Below are 26,127 nucleotides of genomic sequence, written 5' to 3'. Positions count from 1 at the left end.
AGCACTTCCCTTTTGTTTTACTAAATCTGATAAGATTTAACCTGCTAATAAATCCTTAACACAATTCATTATATCAGCCAACAACAAAGCAAACTATTAAGGCAGTGCAATAAAACTAAAACCTACAATAATTCATATTTGTGAGAAATTTTGCTTATTACTGTTACAATGACATTTAAGGTATCTATGATAGAAAAAGTTTGAGAAATACCCTTACATATTAGTCTATTTAGCTATTTAATGTGTATGTTTGAAGGCACATAGTGGGAACCGTCTAAAAACCCAGGGTCTAGTTTAAACTAGGTATAAGACTCTTTCTAGTCAACAGAGAAAATCCTCCAGAGGTTGATTCATTCCAAATGCCTTGATTGCTTATTTTAGAAAGGTAGTAATCACTGTCTGGATACGTCTTCCTCAACTGACTATAGAAGAAACCAAGACAACTGCTTTAGATACCAAACTTCCAAATTGCTAAAATTACACAAGATGAGTCCCAGCTGCAGCTTGTTCCCCCCCCCCCAGAACAGCCAATCAGACCTTAATTCTTCAAAGATTTAGGCCCTAACTCCAATTGATTTCTCACTGTGAGATCCTTTGAGCCACTGACTTCAATGAGAGCTACACACCTAACCGTGGTGAATTCTTAACATGGGGGGCTGCAAAACAGACAAAAAAGTTATCACATCTGCCTGTGATGATTTAAGTAGATATATCTTCTAAGCACCCGGACCACCCTTTTGCAGAAACTTCCACCCCTGTTGCCGGTGTGGAACATGTGTTCAAGCTCTACGTGCAGTAGCACCCCCATGCTAAGGAAGGGGAGGAGGGAAGAACTGAAGACATTATTGTCTGGGAGAGCCACCGCTAGGCTTGACAGAGCATCTCTTTTGGATTCCCTTTCTGGCCACTTCTTGATCCTTCTTACCACGAAACATATACTTATTTTAAAAAACCCAACAAACTAAAACAACGAGTAGAACAGACCTGGCAGGTGTTTTATTACAGTAGCACCATGCTGAAAATACATCTACTTATTTTTATTCAAATTGACAACATTTGAACTTGAGCGTTCCTTAATGACATAAAGCTAACTCTTCTTTTTTCCTCTTTGAAGTTACATCACTGTAGATGTTGATTGTTTAATTGTCCGTCCAATCATGCACTTAACTTCCCACTTAGCCCCATGCAGGACATGACTTGAAGACATTAACAATTGTCACTAATGTGGATTGCCTTAGGATGTTTAAGTTTATTTGTAATGGAGGCAAACATTCACTGTTTGGAAGAATTCTATAAAAGCTGAACGTTTTCTGCCCTAGGCAAAGTTTTCAGAAAGAATTCATATGTTTTTTCTGGTTGTAATCAGTGCATTCAAATTATGCATAATTTGATTTTCATGGTTTCAGTGTTGGATCACATAAAGTTAAGTATAATTACTACCAAAATTAAATTGCTGTATGCACCTTAGGATATTCACCATGGACTTATGACACACGAGCAGGAGATTCACAATTACTAAGAAATTATTTAAGAACATTTCATTGCTTTACTCTAACGCAAGTGAAATTGCAATGGTCATGAAGTCTTAGTGCTATTATAAACTAAAAGTAATAACAACTGCTATACACAATGGGCAGAAGGAGGGTGGGAAACCTTTGCATTTAGATTAATTTCCATGAAAAACATTCCATTATATTGGATCAAATTTTTGTTTACACACACACAAAGTAAAGAAGTGAAAAGGGTCTTCTGCATCCAATAGGGACTTTTTGTGGGGCCCTCTAGTAACTTTCAGATCGCTGTCTGAGGCAAAACCTATTGCCTACTGCAAGCTATTTCATGTATGCAAGCAGCTTCCACAAAAACCATGTCCTGCTCCACTTCTGTTTTTCTAAGCAAGATGGGTCTCACTGGTCCATCTTTCTCTCCAGCTGTGGCTTTAGACAAAGTTTTATTAGCCTTTTTTTTTTTTCTTCTTTAATGGATTAAATTGGGGAACTTGCAATAGGGAGTGATGATCTTGAGAGGATGAACTCCTCATTTCCTTCTCCCAGATAGTCCTAAATAGCTTCTTTGACTAGAAATGGAATTGGGGAAGTTTAGGAATAACTAAGCAGAACATTAATTCTGCCAGTACTCCTATCGGGCAATTTACTGACAGGAAAGTGGATAGATGGGCCATTGATTTCTCTCTCACTCTATCAGAACTGAGATGTGTCAGGGCACAAGCAATGTTGTTCTGCTTTGCTTCTCTTTTTTGCTGCTGAACACTACCCAAATCGTTTTATTTACCCATGAAAAGTAGAAAATCTGAAATGCATACTAGACACAGATTTGGATTACCTGGTGATCCAGGAATACATAAGGAGACTCTTAATTCCCAGGGTGGACTTAATGGACATAATAATTCAGCAGATGTAACTTCATTTCTTTGGACCTTCTGATATAAATCCTGCAGATATAACTATACATAAATACATATATCTATATGTAATTTTCTCTTGTAGTAGCTTGAGAATCCTTTAAAAACTGACTAAACCCCCTTAATTTAGATTAAACAAAATGTTGAAGTTATTAATGTTATAAAAGATGTTCTAATTTTTACTCAGAACAGAAAATGTATAGTATCTTAATTTGGTTTTGCTTAACTTACCAATAGGTAAATTACTTTCAATGATCTGCCAAAACCAGCCTGATTTAAGGCTGACCTTTTCTGGAGGTAGGTTACTTGAAAGCAGTGCCTGATTTCAATGCATTAATGATATGTAGAAAAATCATACTTAGACAGCTTCTGGGTGTGTCTTTTGCCTAAAGTGAATGCATATTTTAAACAGCATATGTTTGGACTTGAATCTGTAAACGCCTGTTTATCTGATTTAAAATAATCAGGGACTGAAAAAGACAACATTAGTCAACACACAACATCCCAGTGAAGGGTCTACAGTTCACTATGCCAACTCCCTTCCTCCACTCCCAAGTCACCCAGACTACTATGCTCCCCAGTTTTGTGAAGGAAACTAATCTCATTAGCCAAGGAGAGAGCTTGAGGGTCTAGTTTTATGAGAATTTTCCTCTGCAGCCACCGCTTCCCCCTCCTCAACATCATCCCCTCAGGCTGACCTATATTCAGACTGCCACGGAAAAGGGCCTGCCTTTGCATAACCACTATGAATAAGTCCTCTTCCTTGCACAGCTACATGGAAAACTGGATGGGGAATTATTCCAACTCAGAACTAAAGTGGGGGGGTGGTGGTGTTATTATTTTTTATGGATTTCAGTCAAATCAGTCCCTTAATCCTGTTGAATATGCATGTACACTGATACATGCTGATGCCAAACAAGGGTCGGCAGAAATCCCTTGCTACATGCAGAGACAATAGGATGGAGGAACATGACACCTCTCATTCTGATATACACTTAGGGCAAATATAGTCCAGCCAGACATGTGAAGGACACATTTGTATTTGCTTATGTACAGTCATGGTGCACTCCCAACCTAAAACTAAACATGAAAAGACAGACCCCTGGGCTTGGGGGCTTCCAGCGTTCATATCAGGTACAGAATCAGTCCCTGAGACTTCTGAAAAGAGCAAATCTCCCCATGGGAAGAAAGACTTTCTGTCATGGGCTCTAGAGTACAGCATACAAGCATTTTAGAATTCATAGTATAATCCATTTTAAAACGTTTTATTGAGTATTTTGAGAAAAGAAGCTGCAAAGACAAATGGATTAATTTTCTGAATTGATTTACCTTGCTTAATTTAAAACAGGCTCATGTATTATTAGCACTAAATATGCATTAGGTTTTTCTAAGGGCACAATATCCCATGACTGCATGAGTGGTTTTCAGAATTACAAAAACCAGTTCTTGCCCTTTTCAACATTTTCACCTCCTTTTTTCTGCTTTCTTTTTCTAGATTCTGTCTTGTTCCATAGTTCACATATGCAGCATGTGTATTATTGATTGCTACGATAAAGTAAGTTCAAAATACTTTTTTTCCATTTTTTCTTTCCCTTGGATGTTAAAACTGACAACTTAATGACTGTTGCCACTCTCTCGTGAATCACTGCCTTTGCCAACACTGGAGACAAGACAAGCTCACTTTTCCCAAATAAGAGGCCCTTTGCTGTGCACTTTGGGAACTGTAGTACAAGGCTTAGTTACTTTAAATCCATTTTAATTTTAGTGAGGTGCTCGATAATTCTCTGAAGCAATATAAACATGAAGGTCTTCCTCTTGAATTTTTGGTCACTTCACTAAAGTAGCAGGTATGGCATATTTTACCTAAATATGAACACAACATTGTCAAGAACAAATGCTGGCACTTCTGAAACAGAAGGAACTTTCCCACTGACTTCAATGGGAACAGGTAAGGCTAATGATGGATAGCTTTGAAAATCTGAATTTGGCACTGCCCTACCGGCTGTTTAGAACAGTTCATTGTTTCACAGGCTTTGTTGATCTAATGTCACCCTAACGTTTTTGAAAGGAAGAAGGCAGCTGCAAAGAAACTGAACAACTATGACAGCCGATGCTGCTGAGGCAGTTTTCATTTACAACAAATAAATGAGAGTAACCTGTAAATATAAAATAATTAAATTTTAGCCTGCATTTTGTTTCTTTGCTTGTTTGATGTGTAGAAAAAAAAGCGTGTACCTGCAGTGTTTGCTTTCCCACAGGAATTTCCTTAAGGAGCACCAGTGGTCACTGCAGCACAAGCTGACAACACATCACACCGCTCTAGCACACCCTACGCACCTGAAACAGTCACCTTGACTGGGGCACGTGGAAGTTTGTAGTCAACTCAGGACTTGCCTGCTTGGCTTGCAAATCCGTGATTCCTGACTAAAATTTTAATTTAACCTGTGTCCCAAGATACATATGGGAACAACAAAAACAGGGACAAAGTTTCAGGCTTACAGATCTTGATAGCGGAGCTCCAGGTTCCCAGCACCTAGGATGTCTACAAGGAACATGTAAGTTTCATGGTGAACCTTGGAATGTGTAAGTTTCATGGTGAACCTTGGAATCTGTAAGTTTCATGGTGAACCTTACACGGAGGTGGGAAGGAAAGCCCAGGGTCTGTGCGCAGCCCAGTGTCTGCCGAGGCAGAGCGGGGTATGCGAAGCCTACAGTAATTGAATCCATTGCAGGGTCTGGGTTTACATATGGAACTTGAACAATAGGTATTTACTTAAATTACACAGATTACCTCAGAGATGTGGAATCTGTACGCCCTGCCCACTTCCCTGAACCTCTGGAACTGGGATCCTGTGGGGAACATAATGGGCTTAATTACGGTGTCTGGACTAGCCGCGCAGGACCCGGAAGGCAGGAGTTAACCTCAACTCACCTTTTACATGCCAGTGACCCCAGGCTTGGCTGGGAACCTGGAGCGGCTTCTGGATTGCCCCGACGGCCGCGGCGGTGAAGGGAAACCCCGCACGGGCAGGGCCCCGGCGCGCAGGCCGCGGGCGACGCTCAGGGCTCCGGGGCCCGAGGCTGCGGCCCGCCGGGCCCGCTGCCCGTTGCCGCCCCCCCACCGCGGCCGGGGAAGGCGGCAAGGGCCCACACGTGCACCCGCCGTGCTCCGAGGGCGGCCATCGTCCGCCCCCCCGGCAGCGGGCAGCGGGCCCGGGGTGGCACCGCGGCGGCCCGGCAGCTGCGGGGCGCGACGCCAGCTCGCCCGCGCCCCGGCCCACCGTCCCACATGCTGCCCCGGCCCCGTAGGGCCAGGCCGGCCGGCCGCCCCCGACCGCGGCGGGGCGGGCGGGGGTTGCGGCTGTCACATGGCTGGGGGAGGGGGCTGCGGCGGGGCGGGCCGCGCTCGGGGCTCCCCCGGCCGCGCGGAGGCGGGCTGAGGCGGCGGAAAGTTTGCGGAGTGGCTGGCGGCCGGCGGCGCTGCGGACCCCCATCCCGCTTGCTGCCTCCGCTTTTTTTCTACACCCCCCCGCCCCCGCCTTCCCCCCTTGGCGGCGGCTCCGGGGCATGAGCGGGAGCCGCCACCCGCGCTGAGAGGCGGGAGGTCGCGCCGCACCCCGCTCCGTCAGTGAGGCAGCGCCAGGGACGGGAGCGCGGCGGCCCCGAGCCCGCCATGCCCCGCCGGCCCCGCGCGGCTCCCGCCGCCCTCCTGGCGCTGCTGCTGCTGCCGCCGCTGCTGCTGTGGGGCCGCGCCGCCGCCCGCTGCCCCGCGCCCTGCCGCTGCGCCGGGCACCTCGTCGCCTGCAGCCGCCTGGAGCCGAGCCGGCTGCCCCAGCGGCTGCCGCGGGGGGCGGTGCAGCTGTGAGTACTGGGGCGGCGGGGGGCCGGGGGTGCCGGCCGCCCCTGGGGGCCGAGGTGCCCGGCGGGGGCCGCGGTGCCGCCCGCGGGCGGGCTGTGCGGGGGGGAGCGCGGGTTCCGTGGCGCAGCGAGGCGGGAGGTGCCGGCGGCGAGGGGCGCGGGGCGGGCGGGGGCAGCGCCGGGGGCCGGCGGCCCAGCTGTCAGCGGGGGCGGCCGCAGCGGGACAGCGGCCCCGGGCGGGCTGCGGCCCCGCGGGGCGGTGGCGGTAGCGCCCGGACTGAAACCGGGCCCGGGAGCGCCGTGCGGTGTTGTGAGCGAGGGAGGAAAAAAGTTCGGATGACTTTCTTGGAAAGCGTGCAGTCATCATCAAGTTAATGCTGAATTGCGTGTCGGGAAAACTGCGCTGGGTTTTCTTTGTGCAGCGCTTCGTCCTCGTTCCCCGACGGTGTTGGCTGTGCTGGTTCGGGTGACCCCGGAGCTGGCCCCGCGCGGCGCGGTGGCGCGGGATCGCTGGAGCCGCAGCCGCGCGTGCTGAAGTGGCATCTGTAGAAAATCTACTTTCGGCGACAAACTTTTATGGGCAAAGCATAAATTATGGGAGCTTTCTAAAAGCCTGAGGATAGCTGAGGGACTTCTCACATTTGTTTTTAATCTCTTGTCACTCAAAGATCTTCTGTATTAGTCGTATTAATTTTCTATTACATTTCCAAAGCAGATTGAGATAAAGACTTTAAAGTAAACAGGACGACTTTCAATTAGTTGTGGCTAATTCTGTTCAATTGCCTCGTCTGGAGGTCATGCTGGTTTACGCATGAAATGTGGATGGCTGTATTGACACCATATGGAACTGAACATAGGAATGGCTCTGGGAGTTGAATATTTCCAGAAGTGGTATAGGAAAGCGTGAGGGGAAAGAAACTTTTTTTTCTTTTTTTTTTTTTTTCTTCTTTCTTTTGGCTTATGTGTTTTAAGCATACAAATCAAATACAGGATCTGCTTTACATTCAGCAACTGGTTTTGCTTCCTATTATGTTTCATCCATCCTGTTCTTTTGAACTATTTGAGTATGCAAGCATAAGTTTTCTGACAAAATCTAAGGGTTTTTTGATAGTAGGCTAAGCTTCGTAGCTTAGTTTTTTTAGCTTAGCTGACTTTAGCTGCCTTAAGTTAAAATTCAGGTGTGACAGCAATGCTAAACAAAAAAACAAGGGGAAAAGACACAACCTTCATTTCTAGAGTTGCTTTAAAAACCCCACTTTGCATTAGCGGTAATCCAAATTTGTCTTTTCCACTTATGTTACTGAGAGACAATAAAACACATTGCAGGGCTTTTTTGTTAGCACAGTGAAGGTTTTCTAATTAGAATTCCCTTGGTAGTATAAATTGTCCTTATGTAAGTTCACATTCCTTTAAAAGTGTGAGAAAATAAGTTCCACTTGTATAAATAAGCTTTGGTCTGTTGTAAGAAACCCTGCTGTGATTGATTACTCATTGGACAGCTGTGTCACTTGCTCTTAAACTCACAGGAGTACATCTTTGTAGGTGTCACCAAACCATGTGGTCTGGCCGCTTTTGTGTAAATATTTCTTTTGTTTGTGTCAAATGCCTTAGAAGTACCCTGCTCTTTCTTCCTTCCCCTCTTAATATGAGAAGGAAGAGTGCAGCATTGTCTGTTACCTCCAGCTACCCCAGTACTGAGAGCTGGGATTGCACAATCCATGAGATTATAATGTGTTTCAGTTTTACATATGCAAAAAAGGTTTGACTAGCCCGGGTTATTGTTGCAACAAACTGTGCTCTTACAAATTGTAAAAGACTGTTTATGAATTTTATTGGTATATGTTTACTGTGTTTTCCATGGAAGTCCATAGCGGGTATAGCCAAAGGCTAGTAGTTTTATTGCAGGTTTTCCAATCCTCTTTAGAAAACAACAACTATTACACCATGTTCTCAGCATATGCAAGTGAGATCTCCCAGGCAGGAGAGTGAAAGCTTTTGTGCCTGAGAAGGTCTAGTTATGTGTTGGGCTTTACACCTTCCTCTGCCCATCAGTCGACTCGCCTGGATGGAGTGTGGGTCAGACAAAGTTGGTTTTTTTGAAGCTCCATTTCACTCTTTCTTGCCTTTTGTGTTCAAATTCCCCAGTGAAAGAAAATGGGAGTGTCTCCTGTGGAAGGGCTGCGTGACCTCTGAGTGGACAGGGAGGGAAATAAAAAAAAATAAAAATGAGCCTGACTACCAAATTATGTCCCCTTCTTTTTGGTGGCAAGTGTGAGGCTACTGCTTTGTATGGAAGTGGCTTCACAAAATGGGGTGTAAACAGGCTAGAATTGTGAGCTTTACTATGATTTTAACAAAAAATACCATCTTCTGTAACTCTGCCTTCATGGAAGATAAGAGTCTGCTGAAAACCGGTAACAATTTGTAATGGCTTTGTGTAAAAACAGTTTTGAAGTTAGATTTCCATTTACTTTCAGGATGTGTGTCCTGAGATTGCAAAAATGTGGCTTTCTAAAGCTGCTATAGCAGAGCCAGAGATAGAAGGATGGAGGGAGGAAGAGTGTTGACCAGTGTCCTCCGTGCAAGCAAGCTGCTGGTGGCACTGCCATACCTTTCGTCAGGTTCACCGAGGAATGCTAAAACTGTTGGTGGGGCAGGAGGGAAAGTCTGAAATACGGTTTTCACTTGTGTTTGCATTACATCTTTAGTATTTACATTTTATAAATCCACTAGTTCTCTACCATAATTGCCAGAAAAAAGGGCCGTATGGTTTTCACAGCTGTTTTTCAATATTTTCCAGACTAAAACTTGAACATAGCAAACTGATTTATGAGTCACTTTGGATCAGTGTCTTAAAACAGCTACAGCCTGACTTTTTGTTTTTCAGCTCTCCTGATTTCTGCTGAATTAGCAGCTCTATAGGCCCCAGTGGGACTGATTAAGAAGCTGTTGCTGGATTTGCATTTTAAAATTTGACTCGGGGCTCAGGTTTCTGAGTTCTCTAAGGAAGAAGATGATAATTGTGACTAAGTGTTGTAAATTAAGTTAGAGTCTAAAAGTTATATTTATAAAATGTGTGAAGAAACACTCTCCCTCTCCCTTTATGCTTTAGGTCTTCCTTTCAATTTTTTTGTCTCATAAACACTGATGTTCAGGGTTATGTTTCAGCCTTCTAACGCAGGGACTTGTGAGTTACATTTGTATGGCCGTCTTTTCGTAATGGAATATAAAAAATAGTTTCTTACATAAAACAGGTTCTAAAAAGGGCCTCAAAAACTGGCATGCTTCTTAAAGTGGAAACAATTCCTGTTAAATGCTCAATGACTTACTAGAAATCTGAGGTGAGGAACAGGTACATGTACTTTTCATTGTTATAAATAATTTCTTAATATAAATCTGGTTTCTGAAGTTTCTGACTGCATTCACTGTTAACATCTTTGAAATTCTAGTAGCAGAAGTAATCACAGAGGAGGTTTTCTCCCACTTGTAATGTGGTTTTAACAGACAAGGGAAGTTCAGAAATGGAAAATGCATAGTAATAATCTTGGTGTTTTAACGTTGTCAGCTCCATTTCTACAAAGGAAAAATACTGATTCATTTTCAGACCTTTTCTTCATACTTGTTTTAAGATATGTTGAGAAATGCATTGACTTGAAATGTGCTTGTAGCTTTGCGACAGGGATGATAGATTTTTACATTTTAAAAATGCCTCAGATCCAGTGGTTATGAGTTTCAGAAACTTCTATAGGCTTAAGCTTCACTTAGAATATTAGCAAAAGACGAATATTTTAACTCTTGGTTCACTTCCAACCACTCTGACTTAACTTAAAAATGTAACTTGCAAGGCTTTTTTTCCCCTGGAGTTTCTCATGCCAGTAGTACTGAAATAAAATGTTTAGTAAAATATTTATAATTCATATTTTATCCAACGATTGGTAGACAAGCATGTATACAGCTGTGTGAAACAGGCGATTCAGTATTGTCTGGAGGCTTTTTTTTATTGTTGTTTTGCTTTGGATTTTTTTGTAACTTGTGTTTGACAACCTGCTGTGAGTAAACCAGGAATGAGGAATTTGTTATGCATGTACTTTTTAAAATAGGTGCTATGTGGAAAATCTGAGGGTATCTTTAGTGTTAAAAAACAAACACAAAAAAAATAGTTTGAAACCTAGTGTAAGTTGTTACGCTCACGGTTGGCTTGATGGACTCCAGATGGATGTGAGCTTGAGCTATGAGTGAAAGTGTCTGGCTCCAGTGTGGTGATCATGCACAGCAGTGGTTGTAATTGCAGGATTTTTATAGTTTTAAGAACTCTGCCAGATTTTTTTTTTTTTTTAACATGTTATAACTCCAGCAGAACAAATCTACTCACGTCTGTTACTGTCTGGTAGGTCCTTTAGGCAAATGTTTTAAATAAACCTTTTGCAGGGTTTTTAGATGAAATGAAGAAATGCAGGTTTTTAGCACTAACTTTGAAAGCTTTTTGTTGAAATAATTACTGATTCCTGAGTCTTGTCTGAAGCATGGAGAACAGTAACATATTATGCACTAACAGCCATAACTTCACTGAATTTTGGCTGTTTATTTGCATAGTTCTTATAATCCCTACAGACTAAAGCCAAATATTGAATTAAGTTTAAGGGTAAAAATTGTCTCTACTCTGTCTGCTTTAAAGGACCAAGTTAGATTCCTGTCTAGATCTTTGTAACGACATATTTTTTTCAGTATTTACATTTAAGAATGCCGTATGAGAATTTCAAATCTATGCAGCTAATGTATTCAGATGTTAAATAAAGGGATTTTTCTCCAGTCTATGGCCAGACGAATGTTTGCACTAGATTTTAAAACAGTGAAAGATGCAGTCCTCAAAATCAAGTGTAGTTAACTTCATTTACAGGAGAACTCAAAATGATAATGATGAAACTAGCATTTGTGGATTTTTGAAAATGTTTCACAGTATTGGTTTTCCATCTTTAAGAGGAAAATCTGTAGGGGTTTAGACACCTGGAAGAAGGCATGGATGTATATTAGGTGCTTGAGTCCAGAGCAGAGTCTTGGAAAACATTCCCTCTTTGGCCACCTGAAGGTGGTGGAGGGTGTTCCCCTTCTCTAGGTGGCTCACCTTCCCACTTTTTTGTGCTGGAAAATGCCTTTTGCACCTGCGGGTCTGCCCTGTGCACGATCCTGTGCAGCCCTGGCTTGGGAAACTTAATGTGTACCTCTTCCCTGCTTGTGGCTGTGAGCCAGGTGCTGGTGCCACAGCCCTGCAGCCCACTGGGCCTGATGCAGGTGGCTGGCTTAGAGCACATCTTGTAACTGAGTGCTGTTGGTACCCCTTGTAATGCCCATATGTGACTGGGATTACTTTTAATGCTTGATTTTTTTTTTTTATTATTATTTTTTTTAAATGCTGATTCCAGTGGAGAACAAAAGGGACAATGGAATTTTCCCAGCAGCACTGAACAGGTACTGCATAAAGCACCAAAATGGTGGGGGAGTCTAAAACATGGTTTTACTGTCCGCATGTGCTGTTGAAGAAACCTAGGTGGCTGACTGGGTTGCAGCATTACACCTGTGTCCAAGGATGTGCAATGGTGGATGTAGAGAAACCGGAGTTCTCTAGTTCTGTAGTTCTTCAGGGCTTAGTCACAGAGAAGACCACCTAGCACAGCCCCTGAACCTGGCCTGATTTAAGCCAGTTCTGGTCTGTGTGCAGCAAGGATTTGCTGATCATCAGGTTTCTTCACTTCCAGAACTGTGGATCGAGAGTAGACTTGTCCGTGGCAGTCAGGCCTGTGTTTGGCATGCTCAGTATAGGTGACTGTACTGAGTTATATTATCCAGAATAAGTAAGGAATCCCGGACTTTCCTCATAGATTGAACTTGAAATATACTTCATGCCCACATGGAAGGACCCCAGGCAGCTTGGATGACTGTTCAGTCCTTTATTAGCATGGGAAAAAGTATCATGAAGTGTGAGAAATTTCTTTGCCTTTACTTGATGCTGCAGCAGCTCACTGCTGAAGTGTACTGATACAATTCTTTACGTGTTCACATTGCAAACTCTGAAGTGAGCTTAAGAACTCCTTAAAAATAGTGCAGGTTTTGTTTGCTGGCTTGGATAAACTCAGTGTTAAAATGTTCAGTGAATACTTTGCAGGTGGCTGAATTGGTGCAGGTGAGGTGGTGACAGGTAGTGTGGGAGCCAGAAGGTGCATGTTTTGGTGGATGAATGACTTAAGAAAAGGGAGGTCTTCAACAGGGTTAGCCATGGTGACAAGACCAGTTGTGGATCTGTACAGCTTGTGCAGATCTCTATAGACGTGCAAGTTTGAGTTTCTGTAATTAGCTTCTCTGCCTTCTGTTCTATGCTCATTCTTTTATTTCTGTGATGTTTCCAGTACTTCTGAGGCTGCAGCAAAAGTTTCTTAGGACTCCTTTTTATGGTACCGTGAAATGTTCAATAGGACATATGGTAAAGATGCATGGTGTCTACAGAGAAAATAATTTTTTGACAGTGATCAATGCATTCTTATTACCCTGGCTTGTTTTGTAGCAAACACTACAAAGATGTTAAGAAGATTTCTTACAAACTGCATCAATATATATTTGGTATCTTCAGTACAGAGTGGCACAAGCTAAATGCATGGGCTACTTCTTCAAGTGCAATTAAGAGTGTTATTAATGTGACTGGTATACAGATATCTTAGAATAGAATTAGGCCTCCCTATGTCTGTTATTTAATGATCTCCATTAAATTTGATTATGTAGGAATGGAGTCCTGAATTGCGTGGAAGTATGAAAATAGGATTGAGGTTTATGTACAGTCCTCATTGTGTACTTATGATTTGTGTGTTGCTTTACAGAAGTAAGTAAGAAGAGCAAATGATAAAAATACTATGATTGACTCAAGGAATGAGAGTGCAATGAGTACTGGTTTATGAATTTTCCTTGTAACCAGAGGTTGTTTTAGCCAGATCTTTTGTTGTGAAGGGATAGGGAAGAGGGGTTGTTGTTGGTGTATACGAGTCAAAATCTTGAGATTTTTTTCATGGGTCTTAGACACATCTCAGTGAACAGTTCTAAATTGTTCAGAGGTACAGAAATTCTTTGACACTGCTGGCAGTGATCAAGGTATTTACACTTCTTTATACTATGCGTACTCAAATCAGTTTCTATTCTAATTTTATTAATACAAAAAATTGTACTTGGAAACAAATTTTAACATAATTTGGATTGAAATTGTATTGCTTTACCTGTTATTTTATGACAAAACTGACAGGCTTTTTATTTTTGTAATCTCATAGGGACTTAAGTCACAATAAATTGTCTTCAATCAAGACCAGTCTTTTGGATCACCTTCATAGTCTTCAGGAAGTGTAAGTTAATTTGTCTTAACTAACATACCCCCCTCCAAAAAAACAACCACCCAAACCCAAAACAACCAAAAACCCCCAAATCAAACACCCAAAACAAAAAAACCCAAAGAAAGAAAAACAACCAGTGTTTGTGTATGCCAATTGTATAGCTATTTCTCTAGCCTGAACAACAAAGATGTTTGTTGTTCTGATATTTTACATTAAGTGAAACGAGTTATTTTTTAATTTTGGGGTGACACAGTTCAGCAATTTAGCAAGTCCAGTGTACATACTTCTGTTTGACATCAAAACTAACTCTCCCTTTTCTAATATTAATAGGAAGTTGAACAACAATGAACTGGAGATCATTCCAGATCTGGGACCAGTCTCTGCAAATATAACTCTTCTGTCTTTGTAAGTAGGTCTTACTCTTGTCCTTAGTTAGTGGAACTAACAGGGTTTGTGGAATATATGTGCGTTACAGAGATTAAAGTGAAATAATTGGAAATAGAGCAGCTTGTGGTTAGGAAGTTGATTATGTCATATTACTTAGCAGGTTGTTTAAAATGTGTATAATTGAGCTTAATCTTTGCAGTTTTTATGCTTCCCTCAGATATAAAGACTGCACTAGAATTAATTTATGTTGTGGTAGTGCCCAGAAGCCTCAGCTCTGTTGTGCTAGGCACTCTACAAACATTAGTAAACGTTATACAAACTTGTACAATGCAGACTTTAAAACAAGAATTATATTATCATTATGCATCTTGGCTGAAATCCCACTTGTGTTAAATCATGGCAGAATTCTGTCAATGTCAGTGGGCCACATGGGGAAATCCCCTTAAGACGCAACTTCAGGACAAGTATCTAGGTTAGAAGATGTTTTGCCAGTATCTTTAAAATGTCTTTTTAAGCCCATTTTAACATGTCATAATATTTTTATGGCTGAAGTTAATACATGTAATTATGACCCATGATTATGTCTATGTTCATTGTTCTGCTTAAAAGAAATTAGTAGGTTACTTTATGTGGCATCTGTAATATGAGTCTAAAGTTGTAAAAGGCATATAGGGCCCATAACCAAACCAGTTGATTTTAATGGAAATTTTATTCCTGAGGTTTTAGCTTGAAATTAGTTTGATACCCCCCCACCCCGTGATTTAATTTCCCTAAAATGTTGAAGGATGTGCTAACAAAAACAGTTACTGTCATACTATTCATTGGCAAAAAGAAAAGACACATTTTTTTGTGTGTGGGATTTGCGTTTTATCAATAGGAATCTAAAGTACCTAAAGCTAGTAATATGTAGCCTTCTGGCCGAAGCTTGCCCTTGAATACAAATTGCAGGTTACCTTTCTTGAAGAACCCTGAAGGGTTAAAACAATATAGTAAACTTTGGAAAGCTGTTCAGTTAATTAAATTGATCACTATTCAATTGCTTACATCTGGTGATTTATAGGGATTTGTTTTTACTCTAGGCCCAGGTCAGCTAAGTCAGATGGTGCAGTCACTGTGTCTGGACTGCTCTGTTTGAATAAGAGCTAAGTGACATTTGATACTGATGTGATTTCTTACAGATCAGAATTAGAAAAGAATGAAAGAAAAAGCAGATGGTGTCTGACAAGTAACTCTTGAATTTAAGAATATCTTCTATTGCCTTAGTGTTGACATTTTTACACTGCCATAGCATTCTGCAGTTTAAACATATGATCGATCTAAAGAATATATTATTTTTTTTTACCACCTTGCTAAGGTTCTTTTTACCACAAGGCTGGGAATATTAGCATAGTCAAGTGGTTTGTATCCTCTTGCTTTACTTTTGATTAATACAAAGTTGAGAGTTTGTCTTCGCATCTCCTCTAGCCCTTCTCATGGAACCTTAACTAGTCTGGATGGACCTAAAATCATCCTGCAGCTGCACAAAGACTTTTGTGTTCCTTAGAGAGAATAAATGAAAATCGGTCATGGCTGGATTGGTTGTTCCATATCTTTAGGTCACTAGCTTGGTTCATTTACTCACGTGGTCAAACATGGGAAAACCTTTGTTAGATCTGTGCTCTGTGCTATATATACTGAAGCTTAAAAGATGAGGCAGGGAATGGGAAGGTATTTCTAAAAGCTGTTATCATACTACCAATGCAGTTAAAGTTGGTCTGATTGGGTGCTGGCTTGTTCTCGTTCTAATTTCCGTTTCTTCTCTGTGGTGTTGGGAGATTATTGAATATAAGTGCACTCCAGCTGAGATTTAATACCTATGCTATGAACACAGCAGAGATTATTTAATATTATTTTTGGTAGAAATAATTAATATAAATTAATTAATATAAATAAGTAATATAAAGGTTTCATGTTAACTTATGAATGTCAGTGTATAATAGTTAAGATAGTTGTTTGGTATCAGAATGGATGTACATAGAAAGTGATATTACATTCTTCAAAAAATAAAGTGTTTTGTTTCTTTTGCAAACAAAAAACTTTAAAACATAGAATAGAATCATAGGGTCTTAGAATTGTTTAGGCAGGAAAAGACCTTTGAGATCATCAAGTCCAACCATTAACCAAATTGCCAAGTCCACGACTAAACCATGTCCCTAAGCACCACATCTACATGTCTTTTAAATACCTCCAGGGATGGTAGCTCGACCACTTCCCTTGGCAGCCTGTTCCAATGCTTGACAACCTTTTCCATGAAGAAATTTTTCCTAATATCCAATCTAAACCTCCCCTGGTGCAACTTGATGCCCTTGCCTCTTGCCCTGTCGCTTGTTACTTGGGAAAAGAGACCAATATCCACCTCACTGCAACCTCCGGTCAGGTATTTGTGGAGAGAATTAAGGTCTCCCATGAGCCTCCTTTTCTTACAGGTTGGAAGTTATTTATGTAAATATGTTAAATCTCATTTTACAGAAGAGAATATAAATAAAGAGGAATAAACATACAGCAGTTCTCTGGCATAGAAATATTTGTAATATAGTGTTATCATAGATGGACTAATAATCTATTTTATTTAATCTAATAATCTAATGACACTTTTAGATGTGAAAAAATGCTTGCACTTATTTTTTTGTGTGTTATATGGAGGGGTTGAATCTAACTTAATATATCTGAAGTCATGCAAAAAGAATACATATGGAACAATAAGAATATAACTTTTAGAACTACACTTCACAGAATAACTGTACTCGAAACATCTGATGACTTTCTTCAGGATTTTAAACTCCTGTGTGAAAGAAGCTTGTGGAGCCTTTCCAAAACAATCCACTGTTTCCTTATTGAGTCTTTGTTCTGACTTTCAAATAATAGCAGAAAAGAGGGTGCTAGTCTTCTGAAATTTGATTTGATTAAATTTCTTATGAGATACATATATGTTGGTTCATTACTGTCAGTTGAAAAGCCAGTTGTTTTTTCCAAAGAGTCTTCAAGGAATGCTGTGGAAGTGGTGCCCTCCTTTCTTGCCACAATCTTCATTGTTGAAGAAACTATCTTGCAAGAGGTTTTTTTCCCCACTTATAAGTACTTGTCATTCAACTGTGAAGCCTTAGCATTTTGCCTTTTCTGCAAGAAATTTTTGCCCTGCAAAGGAAATTACGCTGCTGGTATGTCTACAGTGAATAATAATAGTGCAGGTACCTCCATACAGCACTGTATGTCTGAATTCTTTGAACAGTATGAACAAGCATGGGTGGATTATCATGTTAGTGTAGTTTCTATTTCTGGAGCTGCCTCACTCCTAGCTATCTAATTGATATTATCTAGCTTAGATATTTACATACTGTTGAATTATGCAAGGTAAACATACCCAGAGCAGCAGATGTTCCCAGTCTCATGGTCTCAGTCTGTCTGTAACATGAAACAATGATGCCAACATTTTGTATTTATGGATGCCAGTTGAAAGTTAAACACCATGGGAGAGGAAAGCACCAGGCAGGAACACCGCCCCCACCACCCTGGGAAGACCTTAGGTCTGTTTGAAGGAGTATACAAGCACATGCAGGCACACTCTCATTATATGGCTGGAGATCCATCTATGATTTTATTCATGTGATGAGTATATATCTTGTCACATGGCATGGGAATGCTTCTGAGCCTCCTGGGAATCTGGAAACTGCTGTGAACTAAATGGGTGGTACTTTGGACTAAATCTTGTCAGGAGGCCTTAGGCTGTGAAACTGTGACTGCCTGCCTGACAGTAAGAGATATAGTATGTTCTGGACAGAGCAAAGAGTAGGATTCATCTTCCTTACTCTAAATTCTTGAAAGTTCAATGTCATAAGTAGAAGTTACTAACTGTAGATCCTCTTCAGGTTGAATGGAGATGAAAAGGCGCTCTCTGAAGGGATTTGTCTTTCCTAAGATAGTTCAGATGACTTTCCTACTGAAACCCAGCTTCTTAAAAGTAACTTTCAGATGTCTAAAATTTATTTTTGAAAAAACTAGCCAATGTACTTGGGCATGCCTGTCTTAAAGTGATGTTACTTGCAAAGGTCTTACTGCATCTTTCAGCATATTTGGCCATTTAAGTCAATTACTTGAAATTGAAATTGCAGGGTGTTCTTTTTGCTCAGCCACCCAGCCCTTTTCTCTATCTTCTATGAGAGAAGACAGGAAGAGAGCAGTATACCAAGGCAAAAAGAGAGAAGTTCAGCCATTTCCCAGAGACTGCCAGCTTTCCAGTCAGCACAGTAGCTTGAGCCAGGAGGCCAGGTCCCTCCAAGTGCTGGACAACATAAGCTTTTGGGGAGAATGCTGGATTTAACAACAGATTACTGCAAATATATAATGTACAGGTGCCACACACGGTAATGTAGGTGTGTTTATTTTACTATTAGGGATAGATAAGTTAGATGTTTTCTAATTTGCATTTCTGAAGTGCTTGTAAAAACAGTTAAATTAATGTAGAATTGCTTTAAATGGTTGCGGTAGAAAATTCTGCAGTTCTGGGAGAATAAGCAAGTTACTTTTCATTGTTTCTAGATAGGTGGATTGCTTTTGTGTTAGGTAGAGAAATGGGCACTTAATGTCCTTGTTCCAGGAGAACAAGCAAAGGTTCTGAATTTGGTTCCAATACCAATGGCGTTCCTTATCCAAGATGTACCAGTCCTGTCCTATATACCCTGAAAATCTGCTGGAATCTGTGATACTGATACATGAGAAGAAAACTAGTGTTGCCTTTTAGGTCAGTCGTTGCTGCAAAGTTTTGTACCTAGGTTTAATTCGGAAATAGGTTGAAACTGAGTAATAGAAGTACAACAGCCTTGTATAGAAGTCCTGCATGGTGCTTAACTGCCAAGTACTATTTGCATAGGGGTTTTATTTTAGAATTCTTCAGAAAATGTTAGCTACTTTTAGTGTGATTAGTGTTTTGTAAGGAAGACAGACTGATTTGTAAATGCTGCAACATTATTTAAGGTTTTGTTTAAGGATACACAGTTCAACTAACAAACCCATGCTACTTTACTTGCAGGATTCTTAAAAATACGTAATTGTAGACACCGTCCAACATCAGTGCGCTATGTCCTTGACTACTGTGGAAAATGGAAGGCAGCAGTAACTTTAAAGAGAACGAACAGCACTGAGTCTTAAAAGTATCTTGCCTCACCAACTAAATTTTACTGTTCTTACCAAAATACATCTATTAAGTTAGAATTAATATTAAATAAGGGTATGTTATATAGTAATATGTTAATATTAATAAGGATAATAAGAATGTTATATAGTAATCCTCTTGCTGTCTGTAGAGACTAGAAGGGCTGTACATGCCAAAGACTACAGTGCATATAGTGAAATTCTAATATTAGGCTACCTTTAAATGATGGAGTGTTTTAAATAAACTTGTGATTTTATGTTTTATTGTATAGAAATTATTTTATTGAAAAGCACTAGTACATAGAGTGCAGTTGATTTGGATGGAAATATCCTTGTAACTTACGTTGTAAAGACTGATCATGTTAGTCTAGAACAGAAACAGATATTTGGTCTTACTAAAGCCAGAGTGGAAAATACAAAGTTCATAGTATGGAAGTAAAGGGAGCACAGATGATTCACAATTCAGTAAAGTTTTTTCAACTTTTACATTAATATGTGGTTTGTATTAGGTTCCCACTTTTTTCAGAGTCTGAAATCTTTTGTTTGTAAGAGACATACAGAATGTGCAATGTGGTACAGGTTTCCTCTGTCATGCTGAGGGGACCCTCCAACCCCATCTGTACAGGAAGCCTTTAAAGCAGTTAAAACAAGGAATCATATGGCCTTTCACTTTTGAGTTCTGAGATGATGAAAAATGTTGCTAGTATTGTGGAGGTTTCTTGAAATGTGCCCCCATGTTTGTTAGGTGCCAGACTGAATCCACAAGTAACTTTTCTGAAAGCTTTCTACAGCCTTCAGTTTGTAATGTCTTTCTGTTGGTGTATGATGAGTTTAAATACATCGTCTCTGAAGACACATTTGGTGTCCTAGATGTTTAAAAAAGTAAAGGAACAAAAACTATTAACAAAAAAGATTGGTCAGGAGATAAAAACAGGACAAAAGGATTTCAAAGTAGCCAGTCTTAGGTGACTGCAGGGGTCACAAGTTTTCACAGTAAGCAAAATAGTTTCAACTTTAAATGTAGCTCTCTGATCAGCCACTACAAAATGACTCTGGTTACTTGGTTATGATTACTTGATCCATTATTCTCAAGCCTTTGGCGTTTAGTGAACACTTCTGAAAAGCCTGTCTAAAAGTTTAAAGTGAATTTCTGTACTGAAAAAGCATGAAGTCATTCTCTCCAAAGGGGAAAATAAAATAGCATAATGACCTAAGCCATCAACAGTGATTTGTTTAAAAACAAAAAGACTATTTTGGTAACTGAAAACAAACAAAAACCCAGGGAATGCCTAAAAAGTTTTTTTCAGATCCAGGTGGTAGTCTGCGCTCTGAATGGGAGGTTCTACTTGTTGCTCATCTAACCCACACATCTGCAGTGGGGAATTTATTGGAGATGATGATCTGCAAGTTTTAGTGTATACCAGGCTTCATCAATAAGCTCTGAAATTTTAAAATAAGTTATCAGAAGAGCCCAGGTTTAGCTTTCTATCTTCTTATATTAGCTCCTTTCTGCTACCTTGCTTAGTTGCTCATTAATCCTGATTTCAGTCATCAGTAAAATTTCCTCAGTGGACAGCATGCTCCAATCTGAGTAAAATCCCATTGGTGAAAGACCTGGCTACAACCTTGATTGTTTCTTGAGGTTGGTAAAGCATTGTGCTATCAGGCAGTGGAGACAAGAGCTAACTCCAATGTAATACAAACCTTTCACATGTGGAGCTTACGATACTGCAGTGTCAGTATCTTTACTTACAGAGCTTTCAGGATGAATAGCATTGTACATGCTACCTAATTTAAATATATAATCTGAAAAAGGATTTTTCTTTATAGCTCTCAAAACTAAGTCTTAAACTGGAGTAGTTTATCATAGATCTTTGCTGAACAAGATGCTGAGCCTGTGACTAGAGATTTGTAAGTTCATCTCTGTTTTAGGCAGCTTCATGCATGCTTCTGTTCTCCTTACCAAGAACAACAAAATAGTCTTACCTTTGTCTTTTGGGGCATAGGCATAGTAACAGAGCATATACTAGTCACGGATTTTCATTCTTTGTTGAAAAAATCTTTGTTGCTAGAAAGATACTCCTTCAAAATTTGAGCATGCACTGTTGCGTCCTGGCTTGATTAACCAACATACATTTTAAATACCTATCTAACTTTATGCAAAGTTAGTGAAGAAAAGTGGGAATTGTGCCCTTGAAGGGATCTTGTTTTAGTATTGTGTATCCGTTTCTGTTCAAAATGTGGAAAAGTATATTTAAATATGTTTTGTGATAATGAGCATTCCAGATCATGCTTCAGGTAGTCACATTGATAAGTAAAAGTCAACAAGTTGAAGCAAATATGCAAAATAGATTATACATTTGTCCCAGCTGGCAATGTAAAAATAAGAGTGATAGTTTGCACTGTGTGACAGTGTCTTAATGAGGAAAAGTCCTGCAAAGGGTCTTTTGTAAAGACAGAATTTTTTTTCATAATCCATGTTTGCAAGATTATTTGAAATAGTTATGTATGAGAAATCTGCCTCTCTCTCTCATCTCACAGTAGGCTGGGATTAGAAGCTGCCTGTAAAATCCAGGAGAATGCAGTTCACATTTAGAAAGTTAAAGTCACGAGAAAGAAGGTTAGATGCAACTCCTGAAAATGAAAGCTTACATTCAGTAGGAGTGGATGCCTTTCCCTTCTGTGCTTGCCAGAGAAAGTGGTATTGTGTGTTTGTAAAGCTAGCATGCTAAACTGAAGTCTGGCTCCCAATATTAAGAAAATGTTGGTCAAATATTTTACATCCTTGTCATCTCTTCAGTTACCACTTTATTATGGGAAGGATTAAGATTTGGATGCTGCCTGGAAGAGTTTGTTTTGAAGAAGGATTGAAAGAAAGGGTAGAGGAATGCCAGACTGGGCTTCAGGCATAAGGGTACTTGGAGAAAGTCCCAAAAATGAGAGTGGTGGTAAACCATGTGTGACTTGGGCTGAAGTTGCAAGCAAAAAGCTAGAGTGAAGAAACTTTCTGGAATTAGTTTTTGCAGTCTTTGATATTTGGTGTGGAGACTAAGAGGAAGTAAATGAAAGAATTTGAAAAGGAACCTGTCTTAGACTGGCAGACATGGAAACTAGATTTTTTTATGGCAGCAATTTAGGCTGAATGATGGGAAAGGGAAGAAGTATGTAGAAACACAGAGTTTGTTGTAGCAAAAATATAAAGTAGTGAAAGCCTAGACAAATGCTTTTGCAATGAGAATGGAAAAGAATGCAAATTTTATGAGCTAGTTGCAATGGAAAAAACTGGCATGATTTTCTGATCAACAGTGTTAAAGAAAAAGATAAATTAAAAAGAATAATAATGGATCGGAAAAATAGAGAACACTGTTCCCATGTGACAAAATGGAAGAATCGTAGGAAATTTTGCTAAGGAGGAGATGCCAAGTTGAAGGGCATATGGTACAGAGAATGAGGGAAGCCAGAATGAAGATGTCAGGCATAAGTATTAGGTTATATCTTAGAGAAGTGGTAGGTGCTTGTTCCAGTAGAGAAGTGAAATGTAATGACTCAGTGCCTTGAGTGAAATAGAAGCAGATAGGAGAACTTCCCTCAATTTTTACTAACAGTTGAGATTAGGGGTAGATCTAGAAAGGTGTGTGGTCTGAAGAGCCTGGACTTAGGTGGACACCCTCAAAAAGGGAAGGTTGGCTCTGTAACAATAAAGGACAGGTGTTTTTACTTAACGAGTCCATACATCAGATTAGAAAGATGATTTATAATACTGGAGGGCACTATGCTGGATTTAATCTGGGTCATACTTAAAGTTGTCCAAGATTTTAGCATTAACTAAGTCACAGAGTGCACTAAGTCTGTGGTGGGTTATTATTCCTGTTGTTAGCTCATGTTGAAGTAGCTATGCCTGCATTACTTTTGTTTAGTGTTGTTAAAATAAAATGATGAACTTACACATTCACTTGGCTATCACATGCTAAATAACTTGTGATTATTTTGGGAAGGCCAGAAAGTGGAATGGGAAACAGACTCCAGGGTATCAAAAAGGAAGTTTGGAGGCAAAGTTTAATTAATTACATATTGGTACTATGACTGGAATCAGGGGAGAATTGCTATGTAAGTATCAGGTGTTTGGAAGTTTGGATTTACCTCAGTTGTCTTTTTGATGATGAAACATCTCTGATCCCAGAGTTGTTTCATTCTGCATCTTTCTCTTCCCCTTTTCCCACTTTGTTTGGTTTGGGAATCAATAAACCTTTGGTTTCAGGTTTTGGACTGGGTATCCATAGCCTATAGAGTTCTGAATTTTCATTTTCTACTTTATGCCTGTATACCATAAAAAGCACAAAAATAAGAGCAGAGACTGGCTGACCTGGCTTGAAAGAGCAATGACAGGCATTGATCACGGAATGGAGGAGGCCTTCAGAATAAGGAGCAACTGCTTGCCACAAGGAACGTGAGAAGCCTGTGTGTGAAGGAGGCATCAGACTTGTAGACCTACCAGTAAGACTGGAAATGAGTCAGAATCCTGGCTCTATTTCTGGCATCTTCATCTTGGGAGATTTCTGTATCTAAAAATTGAAAATTTTCAAAAAAATGGATGTTCTTAATTCAGTGAAGTCAGGTGTCTAATGGTAGGGGGAGCACGTAGTCTCATTCATATAATGGGTTTTTTTGCGTAAGGGTAGAGTTCAGCTTGAATCCATAATTACAATATTTTAAATGATGTAGTTTTTCATTACAGTCTGGCTAATGTTAGTAGTCAAATGGATAGAAATAATAATAAAAAAAAAGCCCAAATCTTTTTTCTCTCTTGTAGGAGTTACTGACACTCCTTCTTCTGATATGTGCTCTTTAAAGTTGTCCAGCCTTTTCCTAAAAGACACAAAGCACGTGCCTTCCAGCACTTTCTGAGGAAGTTTATTAGTTTTGATCTTTCATCTTTACTATAAATTATATTTTTTTCTTTTTGCTTAAGTTTGCTTCCATCCAGCATCTTGACATCATTGCTTTTTACGAGAACTCCAGAAGTCAAAGGAGCTTGGTAGGGCGAGAGCGGGAGTGCAAGAAAAGATAGATGATATACATGAGTCCTATGATGTCAGTGGGTGAGTGGAGAGAAGAACAAGTGAAGTAGCCACAATGATTTGAGGAAATATGAAAGAGGAGACTCTGAGCTGTAGTGGCACATAATGAAGACCACCCAATACATGCTGAGATGTGGACAGTCACATCTGCTTTGCCTGTGCTCTGATATGGCTGCCTCTAAGCCAGCTCTAATCTGGAAGCCATGTAGACACAAGATGGTTAAACTAAACATCTATGAATCCCAGTGTCTTGGTTTTAGCACAGCTCAGAAAGATATATCTAGCCCTAGCAGAGTGTTTTTTCTCTTTAGGTATCCTGTTGGTCTTTAGCAAGAGACCCTACTATGATTTTATTTGCCTGTTTGTGGGGCAAATTCAATATAACCTGCCTCTCAGGCCTTAGTTGAGGGACAGGAGATACCATATTAGCCCAGAATCACACTGGTGTTAAAACAATTATTTTGCCTCCAACATCTTTGGAGAACAGGGTACACAGATGCAGCTCTCCAAAACTGTCATTCTAGACAACTTTTTTACCAGGTTGCTCTGCCTCCGGGCTTCTACACGTTTTCCTTGTCAGGATCATGGTGTAAGATAAAACTTAAGAGGTTCTCAAAACACAGCAGACTAATGTCTACCTGGAAGAAAGAGTTATGCTGGAGAAAGAATTGCAAGGGTATTTTTTGTGCTGAGATTTTGAATAGAAATAAAAGCTAGGACTTTTGGTCTTAATCTGTTTCTGAGTTGGGGTTTCCGTGTTATAGGATCAGAGCAACGAAGCTTGCATAGGTATTTCTCTTAGGTAGAAAACCTTACATATTGTCCATCTTTGTCAAGAGATACCTAATCATACTGTTTCAGATCTTCAGATCTTTTTTGATTTTTTTTCAGCATGTAATAACTATTATGTTTAAATGGTGTTAACTAGATCCCTAACAAAGTGGATATGGAAGTTGCTGTCCTGATTTATATTTTCCGAGAGGCAGGGAAAGTGCAAGTCAATATTTCAGATATGTTGTAGCTGTTGTTTATATAGGATGAATCTTGAGACCATGATTGATAGGGCTGTTGTAGATATTTTGGCCTAGTGGTATGGTTAAAGTAATGAATGCTGAGAGGGGAAAGCTAATGTTTCTCATACCCAAACTGATACTCTGTCTTAACCGGGTGTTCACACAGGCTTACGTAAAAATAATTAAATCAATCTGCATGTGCTTTTGGGTTGGTGTTTGAGGGTTTGGTTGGGGTTTTTTTGCTGCAAGTCAGGGTGTAGGCACTCAAATTGCAAAAAGCATGTTCACATTCATGCAGGTATTTTTGATGGTTTTATCTGCATTCCTCGGTGCTCCTGCTGCTTCAGCTGTAACAGAAGATGTAAGGAAGCTGCAGCATGTTGCTGTGAATAAATTGTGATCAAGTTGCTGCAGGTCTCCTTCTGTAAGAACTTGGATGTGCTGGTTCTCTTGTTGCAGGGGATCTCTGTTGCTCTGATCTCCCCATGAGGGTCTGTGAAATGAAAGCAAGGCGGTGTGTGCATGTGCAGCTCCTTTTCTCTGAGCACAGTAATAGCAGTACTTTTCTGGAAAGTTGGGTTTTGGGTTGAGTTTGTTTCGTTTTGTTGCCGTGTCGTGTCCCACCCCCATGAACAAACTTGTGTATCCTTGTGCCAACACAACACAGAGGGTACTGTTTGGCTCTGCCTTGACAGGTAGGCTTGAATCTTCAAACACGTCCTTTCTTACCAATTTTGAAGGTAATTTGGCAGTTCTGAGGAAACTGATACATTGCTTTTAACTGATACATTTACTTAAGCAATGATTGCGAAGAA

The 26,127-nt window shown here is 40.2% G+C and overlaps 1 protein-coding gene across 1 annotated transcript in view; it reads left to right on the top strand.

The window, feature by feature from the left end:
- The first annotated feature begins 5,867 nt into the window (after positions 1 to 5,867).
- The window catches only part of LRIG3 (leucine rich repeats and immunoglobulin like domains 3), a 43,806-nt gene continuing 23,546 nt past the window's right edge, over positions 5,868 to 26,127 (top strand). Inside the window, exons 1-3 of the mRNA XM_055712632.1 lie at positions 5,868 to 6,283; positions 13,588 to 13,659; positions 13,978 to 14,052. Coding sequence (XP_055568607.1) covers positions 6,096 to 6,283; positions 13,588 to 13,659; positions 13,978 to 14,052 — 335 coding nt within the window. The 5' untranslated portion in view covers positions 5,868 to 6,095. The remainder of the gene's footprint in view (positions 6,284 to 13,587; positions 13,660 to 13,977; positions 14,053 to 26,127) is intronic.

This window comes from Falco cherrug, chromosome 5, assembly GCF_023634085.1.
Source record: "Falco cherrug isolate bFalChe1 chromosome 5, bFalChe1.pri, whole genome shotgun sequence".
NCBI classification, from domain to species: Eukaryota; Metazoa; Chordata; class Aves; order Falconiformes; family Falconidae; genus Falco; species Falco cherrug.
Note: the sequence above shows the minus strand (reverse complement) of the source record. Positions and strands in the feature narration are given on the sequence as shown.